The sequence below is a fragment of the Anthonomus grandis genome, chromosome 20 (assembly GCF_022605725.1).
Source record: "Anthonomus grandis grandis chromosome 20, icAntGran1.3, whole genome shotgun sequence".
Classification (NCBI taxonomy): domain Eukaryota; kingdom Metazoa; phylum Arthropoda; class Insecta; order Coleoptera; family Curculionidae; genus Anthonomus; species Anthonomus grandis.
In genome coordinates this window covers 6,856,978-6,883,222 of record NC_065565.1, presented here as the reverse complement: position 1 = coordinate 6,883,222, position 26,245 = coordinate 6,856,978, and the positions used below count along the sequence as shown (strand labels likewise).

At 30.8% G+C, this 26,245-nt stretch overlaps 2 protein-coding genes across 4 annotated transcripts in view; one reads left to right on the top strand and one right to left on the bottom strand.

Moving 5' to 3' along the window:
• The window catches only part of LOC126747900 (tachykinin-like peptides receptor 99D), a 161,958-nt gene that overhangs the window by 7,517 nt on the left and 128,196 nt on the right, over nucleotides 1-26,245 (bottom strand). For all 3 annotated transcript variants that reach the window (XR_007664457.1, XM_050456869.1, XM_050456871.1), the window contains exons 5-8: nucleotides 26,000-26,215; nucleotides 11,675-11,825; nucleotides 3,725-3,921; nucleotides 3,387-3,529 (exon numbers count right to left, since the gene is read on the bottom strand). Coding sequence is in view for 2 of the 3 variants with exons in the window: in XM_050456869.1 (XP_050312826.1) it covers nucleotides 3,387-3,529; nucleotides 3,725-3,921; nucleotides 11,675-11,825; nucleotides 26,000-26,215 (707 nt within the window). In the remaining variant the exon portion in view is untranslated. The remainder of the gene's footprint in view (nucleotides 1-3,386; nucleotides 3,530-3,724; nucleotides 3,922-11,674; nucleotides 11,826-25,999; nucleotides 26,216-26,245) is intronic.
• Nucleotides 11,019-26,245, top strand: part of LOC126747893 (kanadaptin-like) — a 246,814-nt gene continuing 231,587 nt past the window's right edge. The window contains exon 1 of the mRNA XM_050456862.1: nucleotides 11,019-11,059. The gene's annotated coding sequence lies outside the window, so the exon portion shown is untranslated. The remainder of the gene's footprint in view (nucleotides 11,060-26,245) is intronic.

The window sequence follows — 26,245 nt, the reverse complement described above, 5'->3', positions numbered from 1 at the left end:
TGGTACCAAACGATTCAGAAGATTCCAGACATTCCAAAGATGGTAAAGAAAATTTTTTAGAAATGTTAGTTTTTTCAGAAAAAAATTCCAAAATTGACCATTTTTCTACTGTAAGCAAAATATTCAAGATTTATTAAGAAATTCATAACTTGGAAACTTTAAGACCTACGGCTTTTCCAGTGGTACCAAACGATTCAGAAGACTCCAGACATTCTAAAAATGTTAAAGAAATTTTTTTTTAAATATTAGTTTTTTCAGAAAAAAATTCCAAAATTGACCATTTTTGGACTGTAAGCAAAATATGCAAAATTTATTAAAAAATTCATAACTTGGAAACTTTAATACGTACGGCTTTTACAGGGGTACCAAACAATTAAGAAGGTTCCAGACATTCCAAAAATGGTAAAGAATTTCTTTTAGAATGATTAGTTTGTTCAGAAAAAAAATCCAAAATTGACCATTTATCCACTGTAAGCAAAATATGCAAAATTTATTAAAAAATTCATAACTTAAAAACCTTAAGACCTACGGCTTTTTCAGTGGTACCAAACGATTTAGAAGATTCCGGACATTCTAAAAATGTTAAAGAAAATTTTTTTAAATAATTATTTTTTTCAAAAAAAAATTCCAAAATTGACCATTTTTCTACTGTAAGCAAAATATGCAAAATTCATTTAAAAAATTCATAACTTGAAAACCTTAACACCTAAGGCTTTTCCAGTAGTACCAAACGATTCAGAAGATTCCACACATTCTAAAAATGTTAAAGAAAATTTTTTAGAAATATTAGTTTTTTCAGAAAAAAATTCCAAATCTGACCATTTTTCTACTGTAAGCAAAATATGCAAAATTCATTAAAAAATTCATAACATGAAAATCTTAAGACCTACGGCTTTTCCAGTGGTACCAAGCGATTCAGAGCATTTCAGGCATTCTAAAAATGTTATAGAATTTTTTTTTTAAATATTAGTTTTTTCATAAAAAAATTCCAAAATTTACCATTTATCTACTGTAAGCAAAATATGCAAAATTCGTTAAAAAATTCATAACTTAAAAACCTTAAGACCTACGGCTTTTCCAGTGGTACCAAACGATTCAGAAGATTCCAGACATTCTAAAAATGTTAAAGAAATTTTTTTAAAAATATTAGTTTTTTCAGAAAAAAATTCTAAAATTGACCATTTTTCTACTGTAAGCAAAATATGCAAAATTTATTAAAAAATTCATAACCTGAAGACTTTAACACCTACGGCTTTTCCAGTGGTATCAAACGATTCAGAATGTTCCAGACATTCTAAAAATGTTAAAGAAAATTTTTTAGAGATATTAGTTTTTTCAGAAACAAATTCCAAAATTGACCATTTTTGGCTGTAAGCAAAATATGCAAAATTCATTAAAAAATTCATAACTTGAAAACCTTAAGACCTACGGCTTTTTCAGTGGTACCAAACGATTCCGAAGATTCCAGACATTCTAAAAATGTTAAAGAATTTTTTTTAAGTATTAGTTTTTTCAGAAAATAATTCCAAAATTTACCATTTTTCTACTGTAAGCAAAATATGCAAAATTCATTAAAAAATTCATAACTTGAAAACCTTAAGACCTACGGCTTTTCCAGTGGTACCAAACGATTCGGAAGATTTCAGACATTCTAAAAATGTTAAAGAAAATTTTTTAGAGATATTAGTTTTTTCAGAAACAAATTCCAAAATTGACCATTTTTGGCTGTAAGCAAAATATGCAAAATTCATTAAAAAATTCATAACTTGAAAACCTTAAGACCTACGGCTTTTCCAGTGGTACCAAACGATTCGGAAGATTTCAGACATTCTAAAAATGTTAAAGAAATTTTTTTTTAAATATTAGTTTTTTTCAGAAAAATATTCCAAAATTGACCATTTTTCTACTCTAAGCAAAATATGCAACATTTATTAAAAAATGTATTACTTGAAAAGTTTAAGACCTACGGCTTTTCCAGTAGTACCAAACAATTCAGAAGGTTCCAGACATTCTAAAAATGGTAAAAAAAAATTTTTTAGAAATATTAGTTTTTTCAGAAAAAAATTCCAAAATTTACCATTTTTCTACTCTAAGCAAAATATGCAAAATTTATTTAAAAAATTCATAACTTGAAAACTTTAACACCTACGGCTTTTCCAGTGGCACCAAACGATTCAAAAGATTCCAAACATTTCAAAAATGGTAAAGAAATTTTTTTTAAAATATTAGTTTTTTCAGAAAAAAATTCCAAAATTGACCATTTTTGGCTGTAAGCAAAATATGCAAAATTCATTAAAAAATTCATAACTTGAAAACCTTAAGACCTACAGCTTTTCTAGTGGTACCAAACAATTCAGAAGGTTTCAGACATTCCAAAAATGCTACATAAATTTTTTTAAAGATATTAGTTTTTTCAGAAAAAAATTCCAAAATTGACCATTTTTCTACTCTAAGCAAAATATGCAAAATTCATTAAAAAATAGATAACTTGAAAACCTTAAGATCTACGGCTTTTCCAGTGGTACCAAACGATCCAGAAGGTTCCAGAAATTCCAAAAATGCTAAAGAAATTTTTTTTTAAATATTAGTTTTTTCAGAAAAAAATTCCAAAATTGACCATTTTTGGACTGTAAGACAAATATGTATAATTAATTAAGAAATTTTCAAAATGCTGTATCTTGGAAACTATAAGAGATACAATTGTTCCAGTGTCACCAAACGATTCAGAAGGTTCCAAATACTTTAAAAACGTAAAAGAAAATTTTTGAAAATTATTTATTTTTTTAAGAAAAAATTTCAAAGTTGATCAATTTTTGGACTGCAAGACAAATATATATATAATTAATGGAAAAACTTTAAAATGCCGTATCTTGGAAACTATAAGAGATACGACTGTTCCAGTGGTACCAAACGATTCAGAAGATTCCAAATATTTTAAAAATGTAAAAAAAAAAATTTGAAAATCATATTTTTTTTCAGAAAAAAATTTTAAAGTTTTAATTTAGATTTTTGCAGAAAAATAATATACCCAAAAAAGTCAATTTTATCTATTCCTATATCCTGAAGGAGAGCAGGCTCTTATGCTATAACCAGCTCGATTAGAAAAGCGAGTTTTCCAAATACGACAAATTTAATAATAAATAATAAACATTTTAAGAGGGGCTCTATTAAAGCCTTTTCCAGTTTAACGAGCAAATACAGTACTTCCCGGAAAACCCCGTTAGTAGCCGCCATATTTCCACGTAAATCTATTAAATGCTTTTTCCTAATAACCCGTCAGGTTTCCAACAACTAGTTAAGGACATTTTCAAGGAATTATTTCAATTTAATGCCTCTCGTTGGGCGCCAAAAGTGTTTAAACTAAATCCCGTATTTGAGTTCCTTACCATTACGGACTATCCTGTTGCGATCCGGTGAACCCGAGTAGGACTTCCTCTTGCTGGTAAGCACCTCACGTCTGGTCAAAGGTACCGGACTCACGTGCACGAACGGTAAGCACGAGAAAAACTGCTTGAATCCCCTTCGAAATCTAAAAACAGTAATTTTCCTTAATAGTACACAATCAAAAGCCTTTGAGGCACATACTCACTCTCTCAATCAAAGACAAGAAAGAGAGAGAGAGAGACAAGCACTATCTGGTAAGCAATATGTGTCGGGACTTCCCGAAGGCTTTTTATAGTGTCATTTGAGGTAAAAAAGTGGATTTTACGGAGCTGTTGCTTACCGGGCGTTCATCCAGCAATATATAATGGGATTGTACATAGAGTTGCTCATGGCCAACCAGTATATGGCCAAAAAGGTCTCCTGGATGTATTCCGATGTGGTTATTGATGGAAAATAGGAGACCAGGATGAAGTAGAGCTGATATGGGAGCCAGCATACTGCGAAAATGATCACCACGACCATCATCATTTTTACTACCTGGAAATTGATGAATTTATTTAGTGGTTATCAGAATTTTATATGTGGATGGATGATTTAGATTGTGGATGAAAAAGGGTGATTTTGCGGAAGAATTTTTTACTGGTAAAGTGTGTGGGGTGGGTGGGGGGCTAAGGGTAGTATTGACGAAAAACATGGATATTGTAAAAAATAATTCTTTTAAAGGAATAATTTTAATGACAAATTGTAACCGATAAAAAAATCTACAACTTTTGTATCTATACTTTTTTCACATAACCTCACAGTTTTGGAGTAAAACGTGGAAAACTCTATTTTTAATTTGTATGTTTGTTAATTGTGTTATCAGTATTATTTAAATCAAATATAATTTTTTATATAAATATTTAATACAAAAATAGTGTTTTTAAATTAAGAGTTATAGACGAAAATCGGTGGTTTTTCAGAAGAGTTTTTAACTGGTGAAGTGTGTGGGGTGGGTGGGGGGGTTAGGATTTTTTTTGTTAAAAAACGGATTTTTCTTTAAAACAAAAAACACTATTTTTTAGAAACACTACTCTTGCCCCCCCGCCCACCCTACACATTAACTCAGTGAGAAATTCTTCTGAAAAGTCACTGTTTTTCATACGAAATATCCAATCTAATAACACTGTTTTTGTATTTCATAATTATATATAAAATTTAAATAAACAAATTAAACTAGAAGATTAAGAGCTATGACCTAATAAATATTATTTAAATTTAATAATAATTTTGTTTATAAATATTTAATACAAAAATAGTGTTAATAAATTAAAGATTATGTACGAAATCGTCTATTATTCTTACGTACTATTTTGAAAAACAGTGATTTTGCAGAAGATTGTCCTACTGGTAAGCGGTAAGGGGTGGGTGGGGGGTTAAGGGGTAGTGTTTTTGAAAAATGGTTTTTGTCTTATACAAAAAAAAAACGTTTTCTAAAAAAACCACCCTTACACCCCCCACCCACCCCACAGACATTATCGGTAAGATATCCTTCTGCAAAATCACTCTTTTTCAAAATAATATGCACGAATAAATTATTGTTTTTGTTATCATAATATCCCCTTTAAGAATACTGTTTTGATGTTAAATATTTATATATGATATATATAAAATTATGTTAAAATTAAATAAACCAATAGTGATATTATATTGTATATTGAAAAACAGTGATTTTGCAGAAGGTTGTCTTACTGATAATATCTGTGGGGTGGGTGGGGGGGCGTACGGGTAGTATTTTTAAAAAACGATTTTTGTCATCTACAGAAAAATCGTTTTTTAAAAACACTACCCTTACACCCCCCACACACCCCAAACATTTACCCAGTTAAAAAATTCTTCTGCAAAATCACTGTTTTTCAAAATAGTACGTAAGAACAAAACGTAATTTTATCGATAATATTCAATTTAATAACACTGTTTTTGTATTATTATGTAAAATTTAAATCATATTCATTGGGTCATGGTTTTTGTTATTTTGAGTTAAAAAAACAAAAAAAGTAAAATTTAAAATATAAATTCTATAGAAATTCTCTGAGAAGCAGAAAGAGGACCAGTGAGGCCGTCACTGATACACAAACCTTCAAACCAATTTAAAAAAGAATATCAACCTACTCCAGGACATTCCCTGAGGAGCAGAAACAAGACCAGTGGGGTCCTCTATGATTTGAAAAAACTTATAGTTCATCACGAAATATCCTCAGTAGAAATTTATTCATAGGCACGGCAGGAGGAGGGGGGAGTGTCCAACTCAACTCAGTTGCGCTAAAACAATCATTGCGCAGCTGAGATATTATCAGATTTGTACGGCTGTAAGTTCCAGTGGGCAGGGAGGACTTTAAAGTTTCTCTCGATTTTCTAATAAAACTAGTAGAGCTAGGATGTTCATTATTGGGCAGTTGGGTGCGCTCAAGTGTCCTTAACAAGACACATCAAGAATGTTCAAAAAATTATTGTTAGTTTTTGAGATATGAGCAGGTTTGTCCAGGCGATTTAAATTAAATTTTAATATAAAAGAATGAAATTAATAACTATGGATGACTTTGAAGCCTTTTGTCAATGAAACTAGTAGAAGTAGAGTATTGGAAATTAGACAGTGGCGTGCGCTTAAGTATCCTCAACAAGATACATCAAGAATTTGGAAAAAAACATTGTTAGTTTTTGAGATATGAGCAGGTTAGTCCAGGCGATTTAAATTAAATTTTAATATAAAAGAATGAAATTAATAACTATGGATGACTTTGAAGCCTTTTGCCAATGAAACTAGTAGAAGTAGAGTATTGGAAACTAGACAGTGGCGTGCGCTTAAGTGTCCTCAAGAATACACATCAAGAATTTGGGAAAAAACATTGTTAGTTTTTGAGATATGAGCAAATTTGTCCAAGCGGTTTAAATTAAATTTTAATATAAAAGAATGAAATTAATAACTATGGATGACTTTGAAGCCTTTTGCCAATAAAACTAGTAGAAGTAGAGTATTGAAAACTAGACAGTGGCGTGCGCTCAAGTGTCCTCAACAACACACATCAAGAATTTTGAAAAAAACATTGTTAGATTTTGAGATATGAGCAGGTTTGTCCAGGCGATTTAAATTCACTTTTAATATAAAAGAATAAAATTAATAACAATGGATGACTTTGAAGCCTTTTGTCAATGAAACTAGTAGAAGTAGAGTATTGAAAACTGGACAGTGGCGTGCGCTCAGGTGTCCTCAACAACTCACATCAAAAATTTGGGAAAAAACATTGTTAGTTTTTGAGATATGAGCAGGTTTGTCCAGGCAGTTTAAATTAAATTTTAATATAAAAGAATGAAATTAATAACTATGGTTGACTTTGAAGCCTTTTGTCAATGAAACTAGTAGTAGTAGAGTATTGGAAATTAGACAGTGGCGTGCGCTTAAGTATCCTCAACAACATACATCAAGAATTTGGAAAAAAACATTGTTAGTTTTTGAGATATGAGCAGGTTAGTCCAGGCGATTTAAATTAAATTTTAATATAAAAGAATGAAATTAATAACTATGGATGACTTTGAAGCCTTTTGTCAATGAAACTAGTAGAAGTAGAGTATTGGAAATTAGACAGTGGCGTGCGCTTAAGTATCCTCAACAACATACATCAAGAATTTGGAAAAAAACATTGTTAGTTTTTGAGATATGAGCAGGTTAGTCTAGGCGATTTAAATTAAATTTTAATATAAAAGAATGAAATTAATAACTATGGATGACTTTGAAGCCTTTTGCCAATGAAACTAGTAGAAGTAGAGTATTGGAAACTAGACAGTGGCGTGCGCTTAAGTGTCCTCAAGAATACACATCAAGAATTTGGGAAAAAACATTGTTAGTTTTTGAGATATGAGCAGGTTTGTCCAAGCGGTTTAAATTAAATTTTAATATAAAAGAATGAAATTAATAACTATGGATGACTTTGAAGCCTTTTGCCAATAAAACTAGTAGAAGTAGAGTATTGAAAACTAGACAGTGGCGTGCGCTCAAGTGTCCTCAACAACACACATCAAGAATTTTGAAAAAAACATTGTTAGATTTTGAGATATGAGCAGATTTGTCCAGGCGATTTAAATTCACTTTTAATATAAAAGAATAAAATTAATAACAATGGATGACTTTGAAGCCTTTTGTCAATGAAACTAGTAGAAGTAGAGTATTAAAAACTGGACAGTGGCGTGCGCTCAGGTGTCCTCAACAACTCACATCAAAAATTTGGGAAAAAACATTGTTAGTTTTTGAGATATGAGCAGGTTTGTCCAGGCAGTTTAAATTAAATTTTAATATAAAAGAATGAAATTCATAACTATGGATGACTTTAAAGCCTTTTGCCAATGAAACTAGTAGAAGTAGAGTATTGGAAATTAGACAGTGGCGTGCGCTTAAGTATCCTCAACAACATACATCAAGAATTTGGAAAAAAACATTGTTAGTTTTTGAGATATGAGCAGGTTAGTCCAGGCGATTTAAATTAAATTTTAATATAAAAGAATGAAATTAATAACTATGGATGACTTTGAAGCCTTTTGTCAATGAAACTAGTAGAAGTAGAGTATTGGAAATTAGACAGTGGCGTGCGCTTAAGTATCCTCAACAACATACATCAAGAATTTGGAAAAAAACATTGTTAGTTTTTGAGATATGAGCAGGTTAGTCTAGGCGATTTAAATTAAATTTTAATATAAAAGAATGAAATTAATAACTATGGATGACTTTGAAGCCTTTTGCCAATGAAACTAGTAGAAGTAGAGTATTGAAAACTAGACAGTGGCGTGCGCTCAAGTGTCCTCAACAACACACATCAAGAATTTTGAAAAAAACATTGTTAGATTTTGAGATATGAGCAGGTTTGTCCAGGCGATTTAAATTCACTTTTAATATAAAAGAATAAAATTAATAACAATGGATGACTTTGAAGCCTTTTGTCAATGAAACTAGTAGAAGTAGAGTATTGAAAACTGGACAGTGGCGTGCGCTCAGGTGTCCTCAACAACTCACATCAAAAATTTGGGAAAAAACATTGTTAGTTTTTGAGATATGAGCAGGTTTGTCCAGGCAGTTTAAATTAAATTTTAATATAAAAGAATGAAATTAATAACTATGGTTGACTTTGAAGCCTTTTGTCAATGAAACTAGTAGAAGTAGAGTATTGGAAATTAGACAGTGGCGTGCGCTTAAGTATCCTCAACAACATACATCAAGAATTTGGAAAAAAACGTTGTTAGTTTTTGAGATATGAGCAGGTTAGTCTAGGCGATTTAAATTAAATTTTAATATAAAAGAATGAAATTAATAACTATGGATGACTTTGAAGCCTTTTGCCAATGAAACTAGTAGAAGTAGAGTATTGGAAACTAGACAGTGGCGTGCGCTTAAGTGTCCTCAAGAATACACATCAAGAATTTGGGAAAAAACATTGTTAGTTTTTGAGATATGAGCAGGTTTGTCCAAGCGGTTTAAATTAAATTTTAATATAAAAGAATGAAATTAATAACTATGGATGACTTTGAAGCCTTTTGCCAATAAAACTAGTAGAAGTAGAGTATTGAAAACTAGACAGTGGCGTGCGCTCAAGTGTCCTCAACAACACACATCAAGAATTTTGAAAAAAACATTGTTAGATTTTGAGATATGAGCAGATTTGTCCAGGCGATTTAAATTCACTTTTAATATAAAAGAATAAAATTAATAACAATGGATGACTTTGAAGCCTTTTGTCAATGAAACTAGTAGAAGTAGAGTATTGAAAACTGGACAGTGGCGTGCGCTCAGGTGTCCTCAACAACTCACATCAAAAATTTGGGAAAAAACATTGTTAGTTTTTGAGATATGAGCAGGTTTGTCCAGGCAGTTTAAATTAAATTTTAATATAAAAGAATGAAATTAATAACTATGGTTGACTTTGAAGCCTTTTGTCAATGAAACTAGTAGAAGTAGAGTATTGGAAATTAGACAGTGGCGTGCGCTTAAGTATCCTCAACAACATACATCAAGAATTTGGAAAAAAACATTGTTAGTTTTTGAGATATGAGCAGGTTAGTCTAGGCGATTTAAATTAAATTTTAATATAAAAGAATGAAATTAATAACTATGGATGACTTTGAAGCCTTTTGCCAATGAAACTAGTAGAAGTAGAGTATTGGAAACTAGACAGTGGCGTGCGCTTAAGTGTCCTCAAGAATACACATCAAGAATTTGGGAAAAAACATTGTTAGTTTTTGAGATATGAGCAGGTTTGTCCAAGCGGTTTAAATTAAATTTTAATATAAAAGAATGAAATTAATAACTATGGATGACTTTGAAGCCTTTTGCCAATAAAACTAGTAGAAGTAGAGTATTGAAAACTAGACAGTGGCGTGCGCTCAAGTGTCCTCAACAACACACATCAAGAATTTTGAAAAAAACATTGTTAGATTTTGAGATATGAGCAGGTTTGTCCAGGCGATTTAAATTCACTTTTAATATAAAAGAATAAAATTAATAACAATGGATGACTTTGAAGCCTTTTGTCAATGAAACTAGTAGAAGTAGAGTATTGAAAACTGGACAGTGGCGTGCGCTCAGGTGTCCTCAACAACTCACATCAAAAATTTGGGAAAAAACATTGTTAGTTTTTGAGATATGAGCAGGTTTGTCCAGGCAGTTTAAATTAAATTTTAATATAAAAGAATGAAATTAATAACTATGGTTGACTTTGAAGCCTTTTGTCAATGAAACTAGTAGAAGTAGAGTATTGAAAACTAGACAGTGGCGTGCGCTCAAGTGTCCTCAACAACACACATCAAGAATTTTGAAAAAAACATTGTTAGATTTTGAGATATGAGCAGATTTGTCCAGGCGATTTAAATTCACTTTTAATATAAAAGAATAAAATTAATAACAATGGATGACTTTGAAGCCTTTTGTCAATGAAACTAGTAGAAGTAGAGTATTGAAAACTGGACAGTGGCGTGCGCTCAGGTGTCCTCAACAACTCACATCAAAAATTTGGGAAAAAACATTGTTAGTTTTTGAGATATGAGCAGGTTTGTCCAGGCAGTTTAAATTAAATTTTAATATAAAAGAATGAAATTCATAACTATGGATGACTTTAAAGCCTTTTGCCAATGAAACTAGTAGAAGTAGAGTATTGGAAACTAGACAGTGGCGTGCGCTCAAGTGTCCTCAACAACACACATCAAAACTTTGGAAAAAAGCATTGTTAGTTTTTGAGATATGAGCAGGTTTGTCCAGGCGATTTAAATACACTTTTAATATAAAAGAATAAAATTATTAACTATGGATGACTTTGAAGCCTGATATCAATGAAACTAGTAGAAGTAGAGTATTGAAAACTCAAAATAATGAATAAAAAAAAATATAAATAAATAGTTAAAATCATTGTTTTTTTTTCAATAAATGGGAAATAATGTTTCAATAAACCGTTTAATTAACAACAAAGATTAGCATCTACATTATCCAAGTGTAATGCAGCTGTACATTATCCATCTACATGTTTTTATTTACACTCTTCTTATAGGTTTATTATAAAAAAAAATTATTTATTTTCTTTTTTTTTCAGGTCGCACTTTCCCTGCATGCCGTATCAATTGACACAATTTATTGGTGCAATAGATGTTCAACTTACCTAAGGTAAGTCTTTCTTTTACGTGACTTTTTAGGTTCCTCATACCTCTCTCTTTCTTATCATTATTATTATTATTACTATTATTACTAGTAACGTCAAGACTCTGACTAGAATCCCTTAAATAACTTCAATTTACCCTCGAACTCAGGTTTCGGTCCTGTTCCTTCTCCTTCTCTATTCAACCCATTAAAAATTGGCATTTATCTTTACCGTAACAGCATGAGAACAATTTAATTCGAGAATTCGAAGTTGTTTATTGTTTTCCCTCTCCGCTAAATAGTGAGCGAATCTTTAATCCAATCTGTTCCAGAATGGATCCAGAAGGTGAAGTATTTGCTTAAGTATATCGGTCTCTTTCTCGCTCGTGACTTAATCGTAATCTTCATTTATTAGCCCTCGCTCGCGGATTTCCGCTTTAAGACGTTCGATATTCTAATTTTTGTCCTGTTTCCGAACTAAATATTCCGCGTTCGCATGCATATTTGGATTGGAAAAGTTTGACGACCAGAAATCACTTTGAAGCTTTCAACTGTCGGGCTTAAAAAGTTTATTGAAGAAAGCGGGGATTGTCTCTTGTTCATACAGGGTGTATAAATAAAACAAATAAAATTCCGACTTACCCTTCGTTTGCTTTTAATGTTCTCCATCTGCCTCTGGGTGCATTCCCCGATGCTTTGGGAGCCCCATAGCTCTATCCCTATCCTGGCGTAGGTGTAACTCATGGAAATAATCGGGATGAGGTAGGTTACCACCAGGAAGGCTACATTGAAGCTGAAAAATTAATAATATTTAATTTTTACTAAGGAATATCATATAAGATAAGTGATTTCTTGAATTTTTTGAGTGGAAAGTTGAATATGTTCAGTTAAAATAAAATGCACTTAACAGGAGAGTAAGTAGTAAATGAGTTGCTATTAGTTGCCTAATTTTATGTATCACATATTGGGTTGGTATTATAATTATAAATTTTTATCTGGTTTATTTAAATTTGATATATAAATATTAAGTACAAAAATGGTGTTAATGAATTAAGGATTGTTGACCAAAAACAGTGATTTTGCAGAAGAACTTCTTACTGGTAAAATGTGTGGGGTGGGTGGGGGGTCAAGGGTACTTTTGTTAAGAAACGGTTTTTATCTTCTACAAAAAATGTGTTTTTGAGAAACACTACACTTACACCCCCCACCCACCCTACATACTTTACCAGTAAAAATTTCTACTGCAAAATCACTGTTTTCCATCCGTAATATTCACTCTAATAGCACTGTTTTTGTATTAAATATTTATATATGATAGATATAAAATTTTGTCAAAATATAACAAATAGTGATATATTATAAGATATTATTGACGAAATCATATGTTGTTCTTTTGTACTCTTTTGGGAAACAGTGATTTTGCAAAAGAATTTTTTACTAGTAAAGTATGTAGGGTGGGTGGGGGGTGTAAGGGTAATATTTTTGAAAAACGTTTTTTTTTTTTGTAAGAGAGAAAGGCTGTTTTTTAACAAAACTACCCTTGCCCCCCCACCCACCCCACACATTTACCTAGTAGGACATTTTCTGCAAAATCACTGTTTTTCTTTCATATTATCCAATCTAATAACACTGTTTTTGTATTAAATATTTATATATAGAATTTTATTAGATGAAATAATTCAGAAGAACAAAAACTATGACCCAATAAATATTACTTGAATTTGATAATAATTTTATATATAAATATTTAATACAAAAACAGTGCTACTAGAATGGATATCACAGATGGAAAACACTGATTTTGCAGAAGAATTTCTTACTGGTAAGCTGTTAGGGGTGGGGGGGGGGGTATAGGGGTAATATTTTTGAAAAACGGTTTTTTTTGTAGAAGACAAAAGTCGTTTTTTATTAAAACTACCCTTGCCCCCCCACCCACCCCACACATTTATCCAGTAAGAAATTTTCCTAAAAAATCACTGTTTTTCATTTGTAATCCTTAATTTATTAACACTGTTTTTCTATTAAATATTTATATATAAAATTATTATCAAACTTAAATAATATATATTGGATCATAGTTTTTGATCTTCTGGATTATTTCGTTTATTTAAATTTTATATATAAATTTTTAATACACTTTATCACAATTTATATTTTTTTGGGGTCACACGGGAACGACGCTCGCCAGTAGATCTTGGATCGATAAAGCATAAAGCAATGCTGCCAAGTATGCCGAGACGTAGTAAATATTCTAAAATTTGATGCTATTACACGTTTGCTAGGTTTATTATTAAAAATTTCATAAAATGTTATTAGGATTAATTTCTTAAAAACGCATTTGCTAGAGGCGAACTTATTTATTTTTTTATATTTTTTTTTATAAAAAAGAAAAATATCAATGTTAAAAAAAAAATAATAAACAAATAACTTCGCATTTTCTGCTAAATATTTTAAACATACTAGTGAAGATCTCATCGAAATATCTTTTAAAGCAAAAGTGTTATCCATGTAATAGAAATTAGGGGGTGATGAACGCTCTTAACCGGGATGCTGCTGTTCCTGATAAAACCGGGGCGTTGCAGGTGTCGGGGATCGGAATACCCAGCATTTGATATTTATTGCTTACTTATATTTGCTGACTAAATATGTTGTTGAATTAGGTTTATGAACATTATTATTAATATTATATCTATTTTTATTTTTTATTAATTTTTTGGGAAATTTGTTGTTTTTGTATGTAGCCATTTATGCCAAATAAAGATTATTCGTAGTAGATTCGATTTTCATTTGTAGTCCTTAATGTAGTTTTTTTATTAAATATTTATATATAAAATTATTAATATTATTGCTGAGCTTGGGATTTTGTATTTTTATCCTCTGGTTAGTGCCTTTCTACCAATAGTGTTTATTAAGCAAACATGTGTCGCCTTTAAAAAGTGCATTTTGTTTAATGTCGTAAAAATTATATTATAATCATTATTATATTTTCTAATTTAATATTTTCTTGAATAAATAACTTTATTAAACTATTTTTTTGGTCTCGTCATTGCGTTTTGAATCCGACTGATTCTAACATTCTTTAGCTTACAAAAGATTAACTAAAAAGTATATGTGCAAAAAAAAACATTTTTTATTATAATAACCCTTACACCCCCCACCCACCCCACACACTTTACCAGTAAAAATTCATCTGCAAAATCACTGTTTTTCTTTCATATTATCCGATCTAATAACACTGTTTTTGTATTAAATATTTATATATAAAATTTAAATAAGCGAAATAACCTAGAATAACAAAATTTATGACCCAATAAATATTATTTAAATTTAATAATAATTTAATAAATAAATATTTAATACAGAAACAATGTTAATAAATTGAAAATTATGAACCAAATCATTTATTATTAATACGTACTATTTTGAAAAATAGTGATTTTGCAGAAAATGTTTTACTGGTAAAATGTGCGGGGTGGGTGGGGGGTGTAAGGGTAATATTTTTGAAAAACGGTTTTTTTTGTAGAAGACTAAGGTCGTTTTTTATTAAAACTACCCTTGCCCCCCCACCCACCCCACACATTTTACCAGTAAGAAATTCATCTGCAAAATCACTGTTTTTCTTTCATATTATCCGATCTAATAACACTGTTTTTGTATTAAATATTTATAAATAGAATTTTATTAACTGAAATAGTTCAGAAGAACAAAAACTATGACCCAATAAATATTATTTAAATTTGATAATAATTTTATAAATAAATATTTAATACAAAAACAGTGTTATTAGATTGGATAATATGAAAGAAAAACAGTGATTTTGCAGAAGAATTTCTTACTGGTAAAATGTGTGGGGTGGGTGGGCGGGTAAGGGTAGTTTTTTTAAAAAACGGTTTTTGTCTTCTATAAAAAATTTGTTTTTCAAAAACATAACCCTTACACCCCCCACCCACCCCACACATTTACCCAGTAAGAAATTCTTCTGCAAAATCACTGTTTTTCAAAATAGTACGTATGAATAATAAATGATTTGGTCCATAATCTTTAATTTATTAACACTATTTTTGTATTAAATATTTATATATAAAATTATTATCAAATTCAAATAATATTTATTTGGTCATAGTTTTTTTCTTCTGGGTTATTTCGCTTATTTAAATTTTATATAAAAATATTTAGTACAAAAACAGTGTTAATAAATTAAAAATTACGGACGAAAACAGTGATTTTGCAAAAGAATTTCTTACTGGTGAGCGGTCAGGGGTGGGTGGGGGGGTGTAAGGGTAGTATTGATAAAAAAACGTTTTTTTTTTACAGAAAATAATTGCATAAGAGGAAAAAAAATATTAATTTCAAAAATATCATGTAAAATCTTTTAATGCTAGGATACTTAAAAATGCCTTATTTTTTATTTCTGCATTTTCGTCCTCAGTGTTCGATTGTGTGTCATTTCATATCTTAATCTGATTTAATTTTGGTTTCTTAGGTAGGAAATTGAAGACACAAAAATTAAAAAATCATATTAAAGCGACTTAAGCTCCTGTTTTACTTGTTTAGCCATATTTAATGAAACTAAATGAATTTAAATTCATTAAAGCATTTTTTAACTGAAAAAAAAATCAAATTTCTTAACAAATAATTCATCTAGATTAAAAAGAACTAAATTTTCAAAGATACGCCTTGTTCTCGTAAAAATGAGACTCGAAAAATGACCAATAGAGTTTTCAACATTTGACTTGACAACTTTAAGGTTACGTAAAAAAGTGTACGTACATAAATTATAATTTTTTTATAACCTAAAAGCAAAAAAAACGTTTTTTTGTTTAAACAACCCTTGCCCCCCCACCCACCCCACACATTTAACCAGTAAGAAATTCTTTGCAAAAATCACTGTTTTCCTTCCATATCATCCAATCTAGTAACACAAGGCATGCCAGATTAAAACTGAAATGTCTTGAGACGTGTGCGACCCGTTCAGACCTCCGTCCGACCTTCTAATGACAGTCGAGAGTCTCAGATAATCGAAAATCTGCAAATTTGCTTTAAAATGGAGACCTGTAGTGACTCAAGAGCCTTTAAGAGAAAAAATCAATAATTTATTCCAGGCAGTTGACGTTATTAAAGAAGATGAAATTAAAGTTGATTATAGTATGCATATTCCCTAAATCATTTCATCCAGTAGATTTTGAACCCTAAATATCTCAAAAACTACTCAACGTATTTAAATGAAACAAAGAGCGTTTTAATCACCGATGATCCCTCAACAATTCGCCCAAATAATTTCGTCCGGTAGATTTTGAGTTATTCACAATTTATTGGAAAGGTACCCGAACCTTGAACCCCCCTGACAAAACACAGAATATCTCAAAAACCTCCCAACGTATTTGGATGAAATAAAAAGAATTTTAATCATCAGTGATCCCTCAACAATTCACTCATAAGTCCAAAATCAATTTGTCCAATAGATTCTGAGTTATCCACATTTTAGTGTGACAGTTGTCTTATAGGTGGGCTTTGAAAAAAATAAATTACTGTGCAATGAACGTTTCCTAAGCCTACTGGACCGTTTTCACAGAGAACCGTTCAGACCTCCGTCCGACCTTATTATATATTATTATATATTTTCTGCAAGAATCCTGTTTTTTTAATCAACAAAACCCTTGGCCCCCCACCCACCCCACATACTTTACCAGTAAGAAATTCTTCTGCAAAATCACTGTTTTTCTTTCATATTATCCGATCTAATAACACTGTTTTTGTATTAAATATTTATATATAAAATTTAAATAAGCGAAATAACCTAGAAGAACAAAATTTATGACCCAATAAATATTATTTAAATTTGATAATAATTTTATAAATAAATATTTAATACAAAAACAATGTTAATAAATTAAAAATTATAAACCAAATCATTTATTATTAATACGTACTATTTTGAAAAACAGTTATTTTGCAGAAGAATTTCTTACTGGGTAAATGTGTGGGGTGGGTGGGCGGGTAAGGGTAGTTTTTTTAAAAAACGGTTTTTGTCTTCTATAAAAAATTTGTTTTTCAAAAACATTACCCTTACACCCCCCACCCACCCCACACATTTACCCAGTAAGAAATTCTTCTGCAAAATCACTGTTTTTCAAAATAGTACGTATGAATAATAAATGATTTGGTCCATAATCTTTAATTTATTAACACTATTTTTGTATTAAATATTTATATATAAAATTATTATCAAATTCAAATAATATTTATTTGGTCATAGTTTTTTTCTTCTGGGTTATTTCGCTTATTTAAATTTTATATAAAAATATTTAGTACAAAAACAGTGTTAATAAATTAAAAATTACGGACGAAAACAGTGATTTTGCAAAAGAATTTCTTACTGGTGAGCTGTTAGGGGTGGGTGGGGGGTGTAAGGGTAGTATTGATAAAAAAACGTTTTTTTTTTACAGAAAATAATTGCATAAGAGAAAAAAAATATTATTTCAAAAATATCATGTAAAATCTTTTAATGCTAGGATACTTAAAAATGCCTTATTTTTTATTTCTGCATTTTCGTCCTCAGTGTTCGATTGTGTGTCATTTCATATCTTAATCTGATTTAATTTTGGTTTCTTAGGTAGGAAATTGAAGACACAATAATTAAAAAATCATATTAAAGCGACTTAAGCTCCTGTTTTACTTGTTTAGCCATATTTAATGAAATTAAATGAATTTAAATTAATTAAAGCATTCTTTAACTGAAAAAAAAATCAAATTTCTTAACAAATAATTCATCTAGATTAAAAAGAACTAAATTTTCAAAGATACGCCTTGTTCTCGTAAAAATGAGACTCGAAAAATGACCAATAGGGTTTTTAACATTTGACTTGACAACTTTAAGGTTACGTAAAAAAGCGTACGTACATAAATTATATTTTTTTATAACCTAAAAGCAAAAAAAGAGTTTTTTTGTTTAAACAACCCTTGCCCCCCCACCCACCCCACACGTTTAACCAGTAAGAAATTCTTTGCAAAAATCACTGTTTTCCTTCCATATCATCCAATCTAGTAACACTTTTTGTATATTATATATTTATTAATATGATTATATAAAATTTAAATAAACAAACTGTGGTATTATATTGGATTTCTTACTGGTAAGGTGTGTGGGGTGGGTGGGGGGCTAAGGGTAGGATTAATAAAAAATCATTTTTTTTGCAAAAAATAATTGCCCGAGAAAAAAATGCAGGAGAACTATTCATATTAAGCAGTGATATGCAACTTCCTGTAAGTAGACTTAGGAACAAACGACTGACTGTCCAATGAACCTTTCCAAACCTACTGGACCGTTTTAACATAGTCAAGGCATGCCAGATTAAAACTGAAATGTCTTGAGACGTGTGCGACCCGTTCAGACCTCCGTCCGACCTTCTAATGACAGTCGAGAGTCTTAGATAATCGAAAATCTGCAAATTTGCTTTAAAATGGAGACCTGTAGTGACTCAAGAGCCTTTAAGAGAAAAAATCAATAATTTATTCCAGGCAGTTGACGTTATTAAGGACGATTATAGTATGCATATTCCCTAAATCATTTCATCCAGTAGATTTTGAACCCTAAATATCTCAAAAACTACTCAACGCATTCAAATGAAATAAAGAGCGTTTTAATCACCGATGATCCCTCAACAATTCGCCCAAATAATTTCGTCCGGTAGATTTTGAGTTATTCACAATTTATTGGAAAGGTACCCGAACCTTGAACCCCCCTGACAAAACACAAAATATCTCAAAAACCTCCCAACGTATTTGGATGAAATAAAAAGAATTTTAATCATCAGTGATCCCTCAACAATTCACTCATAAGTCCAAAATCAATTTGTCCAATAGATTCTGAGTCATTCACATTTTAGTGTGACAGTTGTCTTATAGGTGGGCTTTGAAAAAAATAAATCACTGTGCAATGAACGTTTCCTAAGCCTACTGGACCGTTTTAACACAGAACCGTTCAGACCTCCGTCCGACCTTATTATATATCATTATATATTTTCTGCAAGAATCCTGTTTTTTTAATCAACAAAACCCTTGGCCCCCCACCCACCCCACATACTTTACCAGTAAGACATTCTTCTGCAAAATCACTGTTTTTCAAATTAATATACCTGAACAAGTGTTTTTGTACTAAATATTTATCATCATTATTCTCATCACTTTTTGTCTCAACTATTATTGATATAATAAATATTTAGAATAAGGGTGAATTTATTGAATTTCTCTGTGATTTATGAGGAAATTTGAGTGCAAACTTAAATATACAAGAAGGACCAATAAAATGAGACGCACTTAAAGGAAGGATGTTATATACAGCCTCAATTTTCTACTTATTAAGTCCCTATAAGCTCGAACACACGTGCATTTATTTCCTCGTTTGCTCATTTACGACTCCAACTAGTCTGGTGAAGCTGAAAGTTTCCCTTAAGGGAGGAAGTTGCTTGAAATGCAAACGGAGTTTCGGGAAGTTCGCGAAATCGGTTGGAAACCGCCGCGCCGCGGGGTGAAGTTGTACTTATCGAAGGACCAAGAAAAACAAACACGATTTGTTTGTTTGGCTTAAAAGTGCTTTAAACGTGGGTTTTTTTAAAGTCTATTCTCTGCTATTATTAAACACATAAATTAATTACGATCTTGAAAATAGTCTTAATTGATTCAAGAAAATGAAGCCAAGAAAACCCTATTAGAATTATGAAGATATTGAAAAAATCGTCTTTTGGTCATGCGTAATATTATGAAAATTAGTGATTTTTTACAAGAATTTCTTACTGGTTAAATATGTGGGGTGGGTGGGGGGGCAAGGGTAGAATTGATTAAAAAAACCTGATTGATTTTTTTAAGATTGATTTTTCATCTATTGATCCAATCATTTGCCTAATATGTATTTAAAGTTCTTCTCACATTTTTTTATATAACTCATTCTTTACGTAACTCCAAAAATAAAAGTCAAGAGGAGTTAGGTCCGGTAGCCTAGATGGCCAATGAATCGTACTACAAGTCACAATTTAATTTTATGAAAAATTTCATTTTTTCCCTCTGAGGTAATTATTTTTTGCATGAAATCCGTTTTTTATCAAAACTACCCTTACACCCCCCACCCACCCCACATACTTTATCAGTAAGAAATTCCTATGAAAAATCACTGTTTTTCAAAATAATACCCATGAATAACAGCTGGTTTTGTCATTAATATTCAATCCAATAAAACAGTTAATTGTACAGATGATAAGAGGGTTTCTGTGAATCATTTTGGTATATAAAACGTAATTTTAGCTCCAATAGTTATTGAGTTATAACGGTTTTTGTTTCACAGGGTAGTCATTACTTGCAAACATATGTTCTAAGCAGGATTTTTTAAAAACTATTTAAGGTATCTTAATGGGGTTTTCACTAAAAGTTAGTGCGTTCTCTTCTGAATGTTTTAATATGCGAACGGTTTTTGTGAGTTAAAAATTCACTGAGTTACAGTGGGTTTTGTGTGTCAAGGTCCAAGGGTTGCAGCACTATATGTTTCTAGGACAGTCATATCTTGCATACATAAGTTCCAGATAAGATAATTCAAAAACTATTCAAGGTATCTTAATGGGGTTTTCACTAGAAGTTAGTGTGTTTTTTTCTGAACCTTTTGATATACGAACAAATTTTGTGAGTTAAGAACTTACTGAGTTATAGTGAGTTTTGTGAGTCAAGGTCCAAAGAGTGAACCAGAAATGATAACACTTTTTTTTTGGGGTGGGTGGGGGGTAAGGATTGTTTTGATAAAAAAACAATGTTTTTGCAAAAAATTTAAATGCAATAATCAATTTATTGACACTCAAATATTTAATATAAAAACAGCGTTATTAGATTGGATAATATGGATTGAAAATAGTGATTTTGCAGAGGAATTTCTCACTGGTAAAGTATGTGGGGTGGGTGGGGGGTGTATGGGTAGTTTTGTTAAAAAATGTTTTTTTTTCTTTTACAAAAAAAAAACGTTTTTCATAAAAACGACCCTTACACCCCCCACCCACCCCACACATTTATCCAATAAGAAATTCCTTAGAAAAATCACTGTTTTTCATCCATAACATCCAATTTAATAACACTATATATTTATTCAACTTTGATATAATTTTATGTATATTATATACGAATAATTAGTACAAAAACAGTGTTCTTAGATTGGATATTATGAACGAAAATCAGTGATTTTTTAGAAGTGAATTTTTTACTGGTAAAGTGATTGGGGTGGGTGGGGGGTGTAATGGTAGTTTTGATAAAAAACGGGTTTCGGGCAAACAATAATTACCTTAGAGGGAAAAAATCATGTTGCAACTTTTTTCAAAAAATTGAATTGCGACATGTGGTCCGATCCGTTGGCCACCTCGGCCACCAGACCTAACCCCTCTTGACTTTTATTTTTAGAGTTATATAAAGAATGTGCTATAACAACTAACTAGATTAATAAATGGAAGACAATTTAAAATTTTTCTTCATCAATTTTACCCTTGCCCCCCCACCAACCCCACATATTTAACCAGTAAGAAATCCTTCTGAAAAATCACTGTTTTTCCTTCATATTATCCAATCTAGTTAGACTATTTGTTTACTTAAATTGTATATAATTTTATGTGTATTTTATGCAAATATTTAATACAAAAACAGTATTGTTAAATTGGATATTATGGACAAAATACAATAATTTCTCAGAAGAATGTCTCACTGGGTAAACGTGTAAAGTGGGTGGGGGACTAAGGGTAGCAAAAGGGTAGTTAATAATTTTTTCCTCTAAGGCAATTAGTTTCTGCAAAAAAACGTGTTTCAACATTTCCCGATTCATTGGCCACCTCAACCACCAGACCTAACCCCTCTTGACTTTTATTACATAATTCACTTTTAAAAATGACAAAAAATTAACTATAATTTGTTTATTTTTTATCAATACTACCCTTGCCCCCCCACCTTATTGGTTTATCCCCACACTTTTATCCAGTAAGAAATTCTCCTGCAAAATCACTGTTTTTTTTTTATTGATACTTCAATTACTATTGACCTTATGACCTTTTTACACATAACCAAAGCTAAAGAGTATTAAATTTCCTTTAACTCCCATAAAACGTAACATCAACATAACAACAAATAAATAAATAAATAAATAAATAAACAACCAGCTTGCCCCCAATATTTTTCCCTTATAAAGATAGCTCTGCAATAAATTCCCTTTTACGATTTCAACGAAATAAATGCTGCTACAGGAGACGTTTCTTTACAGTAGCACTTTTCCCTCTTCCGTATATTTCTATTTCCCTTGTACGCGTTTCTAATGCGATCTTTATATAGAAATAGAAAATGTAACGGATTTATTTATGCAGTAAGCCTTCAAAAGGGGGAAGAAGCATTAGTTTGTACAATTCCACTAAATAATAATTGTACAATTTCATTCACAAATTAATCACTTGAACCCGATCATATTTATAGCGAACGACTTGAGCAACCCTCGTTAAAAATTTAATAAGAAAGTGCTTATCTGCCCCATTAATATCAACATCCCCCTCAGTGAAAAAATCCCCCCAACTTAAGCCCGGATATTTATTTTATATGTAAACCAGTGTAATTCTTATAAATCACCGCCCATCCTTCTCCGTCTGCACCGTCAGAGGGAGAAACATGGAAAATGGGTTTATAATAGAGAGGGGGGACGTTTGGAGGGTTTTTTTTCTTAATGGTTATTAACCCGGAAAATTATTAAATAAAAAAAAATTGTTCATACCCAGAGGTACTTGAAAAAATGGAGGATATTGTTAAAGGAAATTGAATTCTCTTCAACTTTGGTTATGCGACAAAACGTCATAAGATCAACAGTGACTGAGATATCAATGAAAAAAACAGTGATTTTGCAGAAGAATTTCTTACTGGTTAAATATGTGAGGTGGGTGGGGGGGGGGGGCAAGGGTAGAATTGATAAAAAAACATTCTAACTATTAAGATTGTCTTCCATTAATAAATCCAATTAGTTGTTGTAGCTCTAAAAATAACAGTCAAGAGAGGTTAGGTCCGGTGGTCGAGGTGGCCAATGAATCGGGACACGTTAAAAAACGTTTTTTTGCAGAAACTAATAGCCTTAGAGGAAAAAATTATTAACTACCCTTTTGCTACCCTTACTCCCCCACCCACCTTACACGTTTACCCAGTGAGACATTCTTTTGAGAAATTACCGTATTTTGTCCATAATATCCAATTTAATACTACTGTTTTTGTATAAAATATTTGTATAAAATACACATAAAATTATATAAAATTTAAGTAAACAAAGAGTATAATTAGATTGGATAATATGAACGAAAAACAGTGATTTTTTAGAAGGACCTCTTACTGGTTAAATGTGTGGGGTGGGTGGGAGGGTAAGGATAATTTTGTTAAAAAACGATTTTTTTCTTGTACAAAAAAAAACATTTTTCAAAAACACTACCCTTACACCCCCCCACCCACCCCACACATTTAACCAGTAAGAAATCCTTGTAAAAAATCACTGTTTTTCGTCTATACTATCCAATCCAATAACACTGTTTTTAGATTTAATATCTATATATAATATATATAAAATTATATCAAATTTAAATAAACAAATAATATTATTGGATTGGATAATATGAATGAAAAACAGTGATTTTTTATAAGAATTTCTTACTGGTTAAGTGTGTGGGGTGGGTGGGGGGGCAAGGGTAATTTACTTAAAAAAAATACTTTACAATAATATTTATTTTTTAATAACAATACCCTTGCCCCCCCACCCACCCCACACACTTTACCAGTATGAGATCCTTCTGAAAAATCACTCTTTTTTGTCTATATTATCCAATCCAATAACACTGTTTTTAAATTAAATATTTAAGTATAATTTATATAAAATTATATCAAATTTAAATAAACAAATAATATTATTAAATTGGATATTACGGACGAAAAGCAGTGACATTGCAGAAGAATTTCTTACTGGTTAAATATGTGGGGTGGGTGGGGGGGCAACGGTATAATTGATAAAAAAAAAATTAAAATTGTATTCCTTTTATTAATCCAATTAATTTTTATAGCTCATTCTTTATATAACTCTAAAATTAAAAGTCAAGAGGGGTTAGGCCTGGTGGCCGAGGTGGCCAATGAATCCGGCTACGAGCCACAATCTAATTTCTTGTAACCTGAAAAAGTTAATTATTAAATAAATTAAACTTTTCCTTTAAAGCAAATATTTTCTGCAAAAAACGACATTTTTCAATAGCAAAACCCTTGCCCCCCCACCCACCCCACACACTTTACCAGTAAGAAATTCTTCGGAAAAATCACTGTTTTTCGTCCATACTATCCAATCCAATAACACTGTTTTTATATTAAATATTAGTATATAATATACGTATAATTATATAAAATTTAAGTAAACAAATAGTATAATTTGAATAGATAATAAACAAAAAACAGTGATTTTTAGAAGGATTTCTTACTGGTTAAATGTGTGGGGTGGGTGGGGGGGCAAGGGTATAATTGATAAAAAAAATTAAAATTGTCTTCCATTTATTAATCTAATTATTTGTTATAGCTCATTCTTTATTTAACTCTAAAAATAAAAGTCAAGAGGAGTTAAGCCTGGTGGCCGAGGTGGCCAATTAATCGGACCACAAGTCGCAATCTAATTTTTTGTAACCTGAAAAAGTGAATTAATTAATAAATTAAATTTTTCCTTGAAAGCAAATATTTACTGCAAAAAAAGACATTTTTCAATAGCAAAACCCTTGTCCCCCCACCCACCCCACACACTTTACCAGTAAGAAATTCTTCTGAAAAATCACTGTTTTTCGTCTATATTATCCAATTTAATAGTACTGTTTTTATATTAAATATTAGTATATAATATAGAAACAATTATATAAAATTTAAGTAAATAAAAAATACAATTAGATTGGATAATTTGAACAAAAAACAGTGATTTTTTAGAAGAATTTCTTGCTGGTAATGTGTGGGGTGGGTGGGGGGGCAAGGGTATAATTGATAAAAAAAAATTAAAATTGTATTCCATTTGTTAATCTAATTAGTTGTTGTAGTTCATTCTTTATTTAACTCTAAAAATAAAAGTCAAGAGGAGTTAGGTCCGGTGGTCGAGGTGGCCAATGAATCGGGCCACAAGTCAAAATCTAATTTTTTGTAACCTGAAAATGTGAATTATTTAATAAATTTAATTTTTCCTCTTAAGCAAATATTATGCAAAAAACGACATTTTTCAATAACAAAACCCTTGCCCCCCCACCCACCCCACACACTTTACCAGTAAGAAATTCTTCTGAAAAATTAGTGTTTTTCGTCCATACTACCCAATCTAATAGCACTGTTTTTATACTAAATATTAATACATAATATACGTATAATTATATATAATTTAAATAAACAGATACTATAATTAGAATAGATAATATGAACGAAAAACAGTGATTTTTTAGAAGAATTTCTTACTGGTAAAGTGTGTGGGGTGGGTGGGGGGTGTAAGGGTATTATTATTAAAAAATAAATATTATTGAAAAGTACATTTTTTTTTAGTAAACTACCCTTGCCCCCCCACCCACCCTACACACTTTACCAGTAAGAAATCCTTCTTAAAAATCACTGTTTTTCGTCCATATCATCCAACCTAATAACACTGTTTTTATTATAAATATTTATATATAAAAACCTATGAAATTTAAAAAAAGAAACAATGTTAATAAATTAAATATTAAATATATATTTTTTGCAAAAAAACGTTGTTTTTCATTAACAAAACCCTTGCCCTCCACCCACCCCACACACTTTACCAGTAAAAAATTCCCCAAAAAAATCACTGATTTCCATAAATAACATCCAATCTAAGAACACAATTTTTATTTTAAATATTCCACCTCATTATCACAATTACTACTCTACTACAACTATACTTACTAATACTCATAAAGACTATCACTAGTAGTCCCGTCCGGCCACTCCGGATAACATATCACCCTCTCGTCCCCACTCGCGTATCTATCCCTGTAAGTCTTGTAATAGAGCAACGAGGGCATCCCTATAACGATCCCCATAACCCACGTAAATAGGGCGAGTATCAGAGTCATCGCTCTACTCATGCGCGGCTTTAGTGGCGTCATAATCGCCATGTATCTGAAACAAGTGCAAGTGGAACGTTAGAGG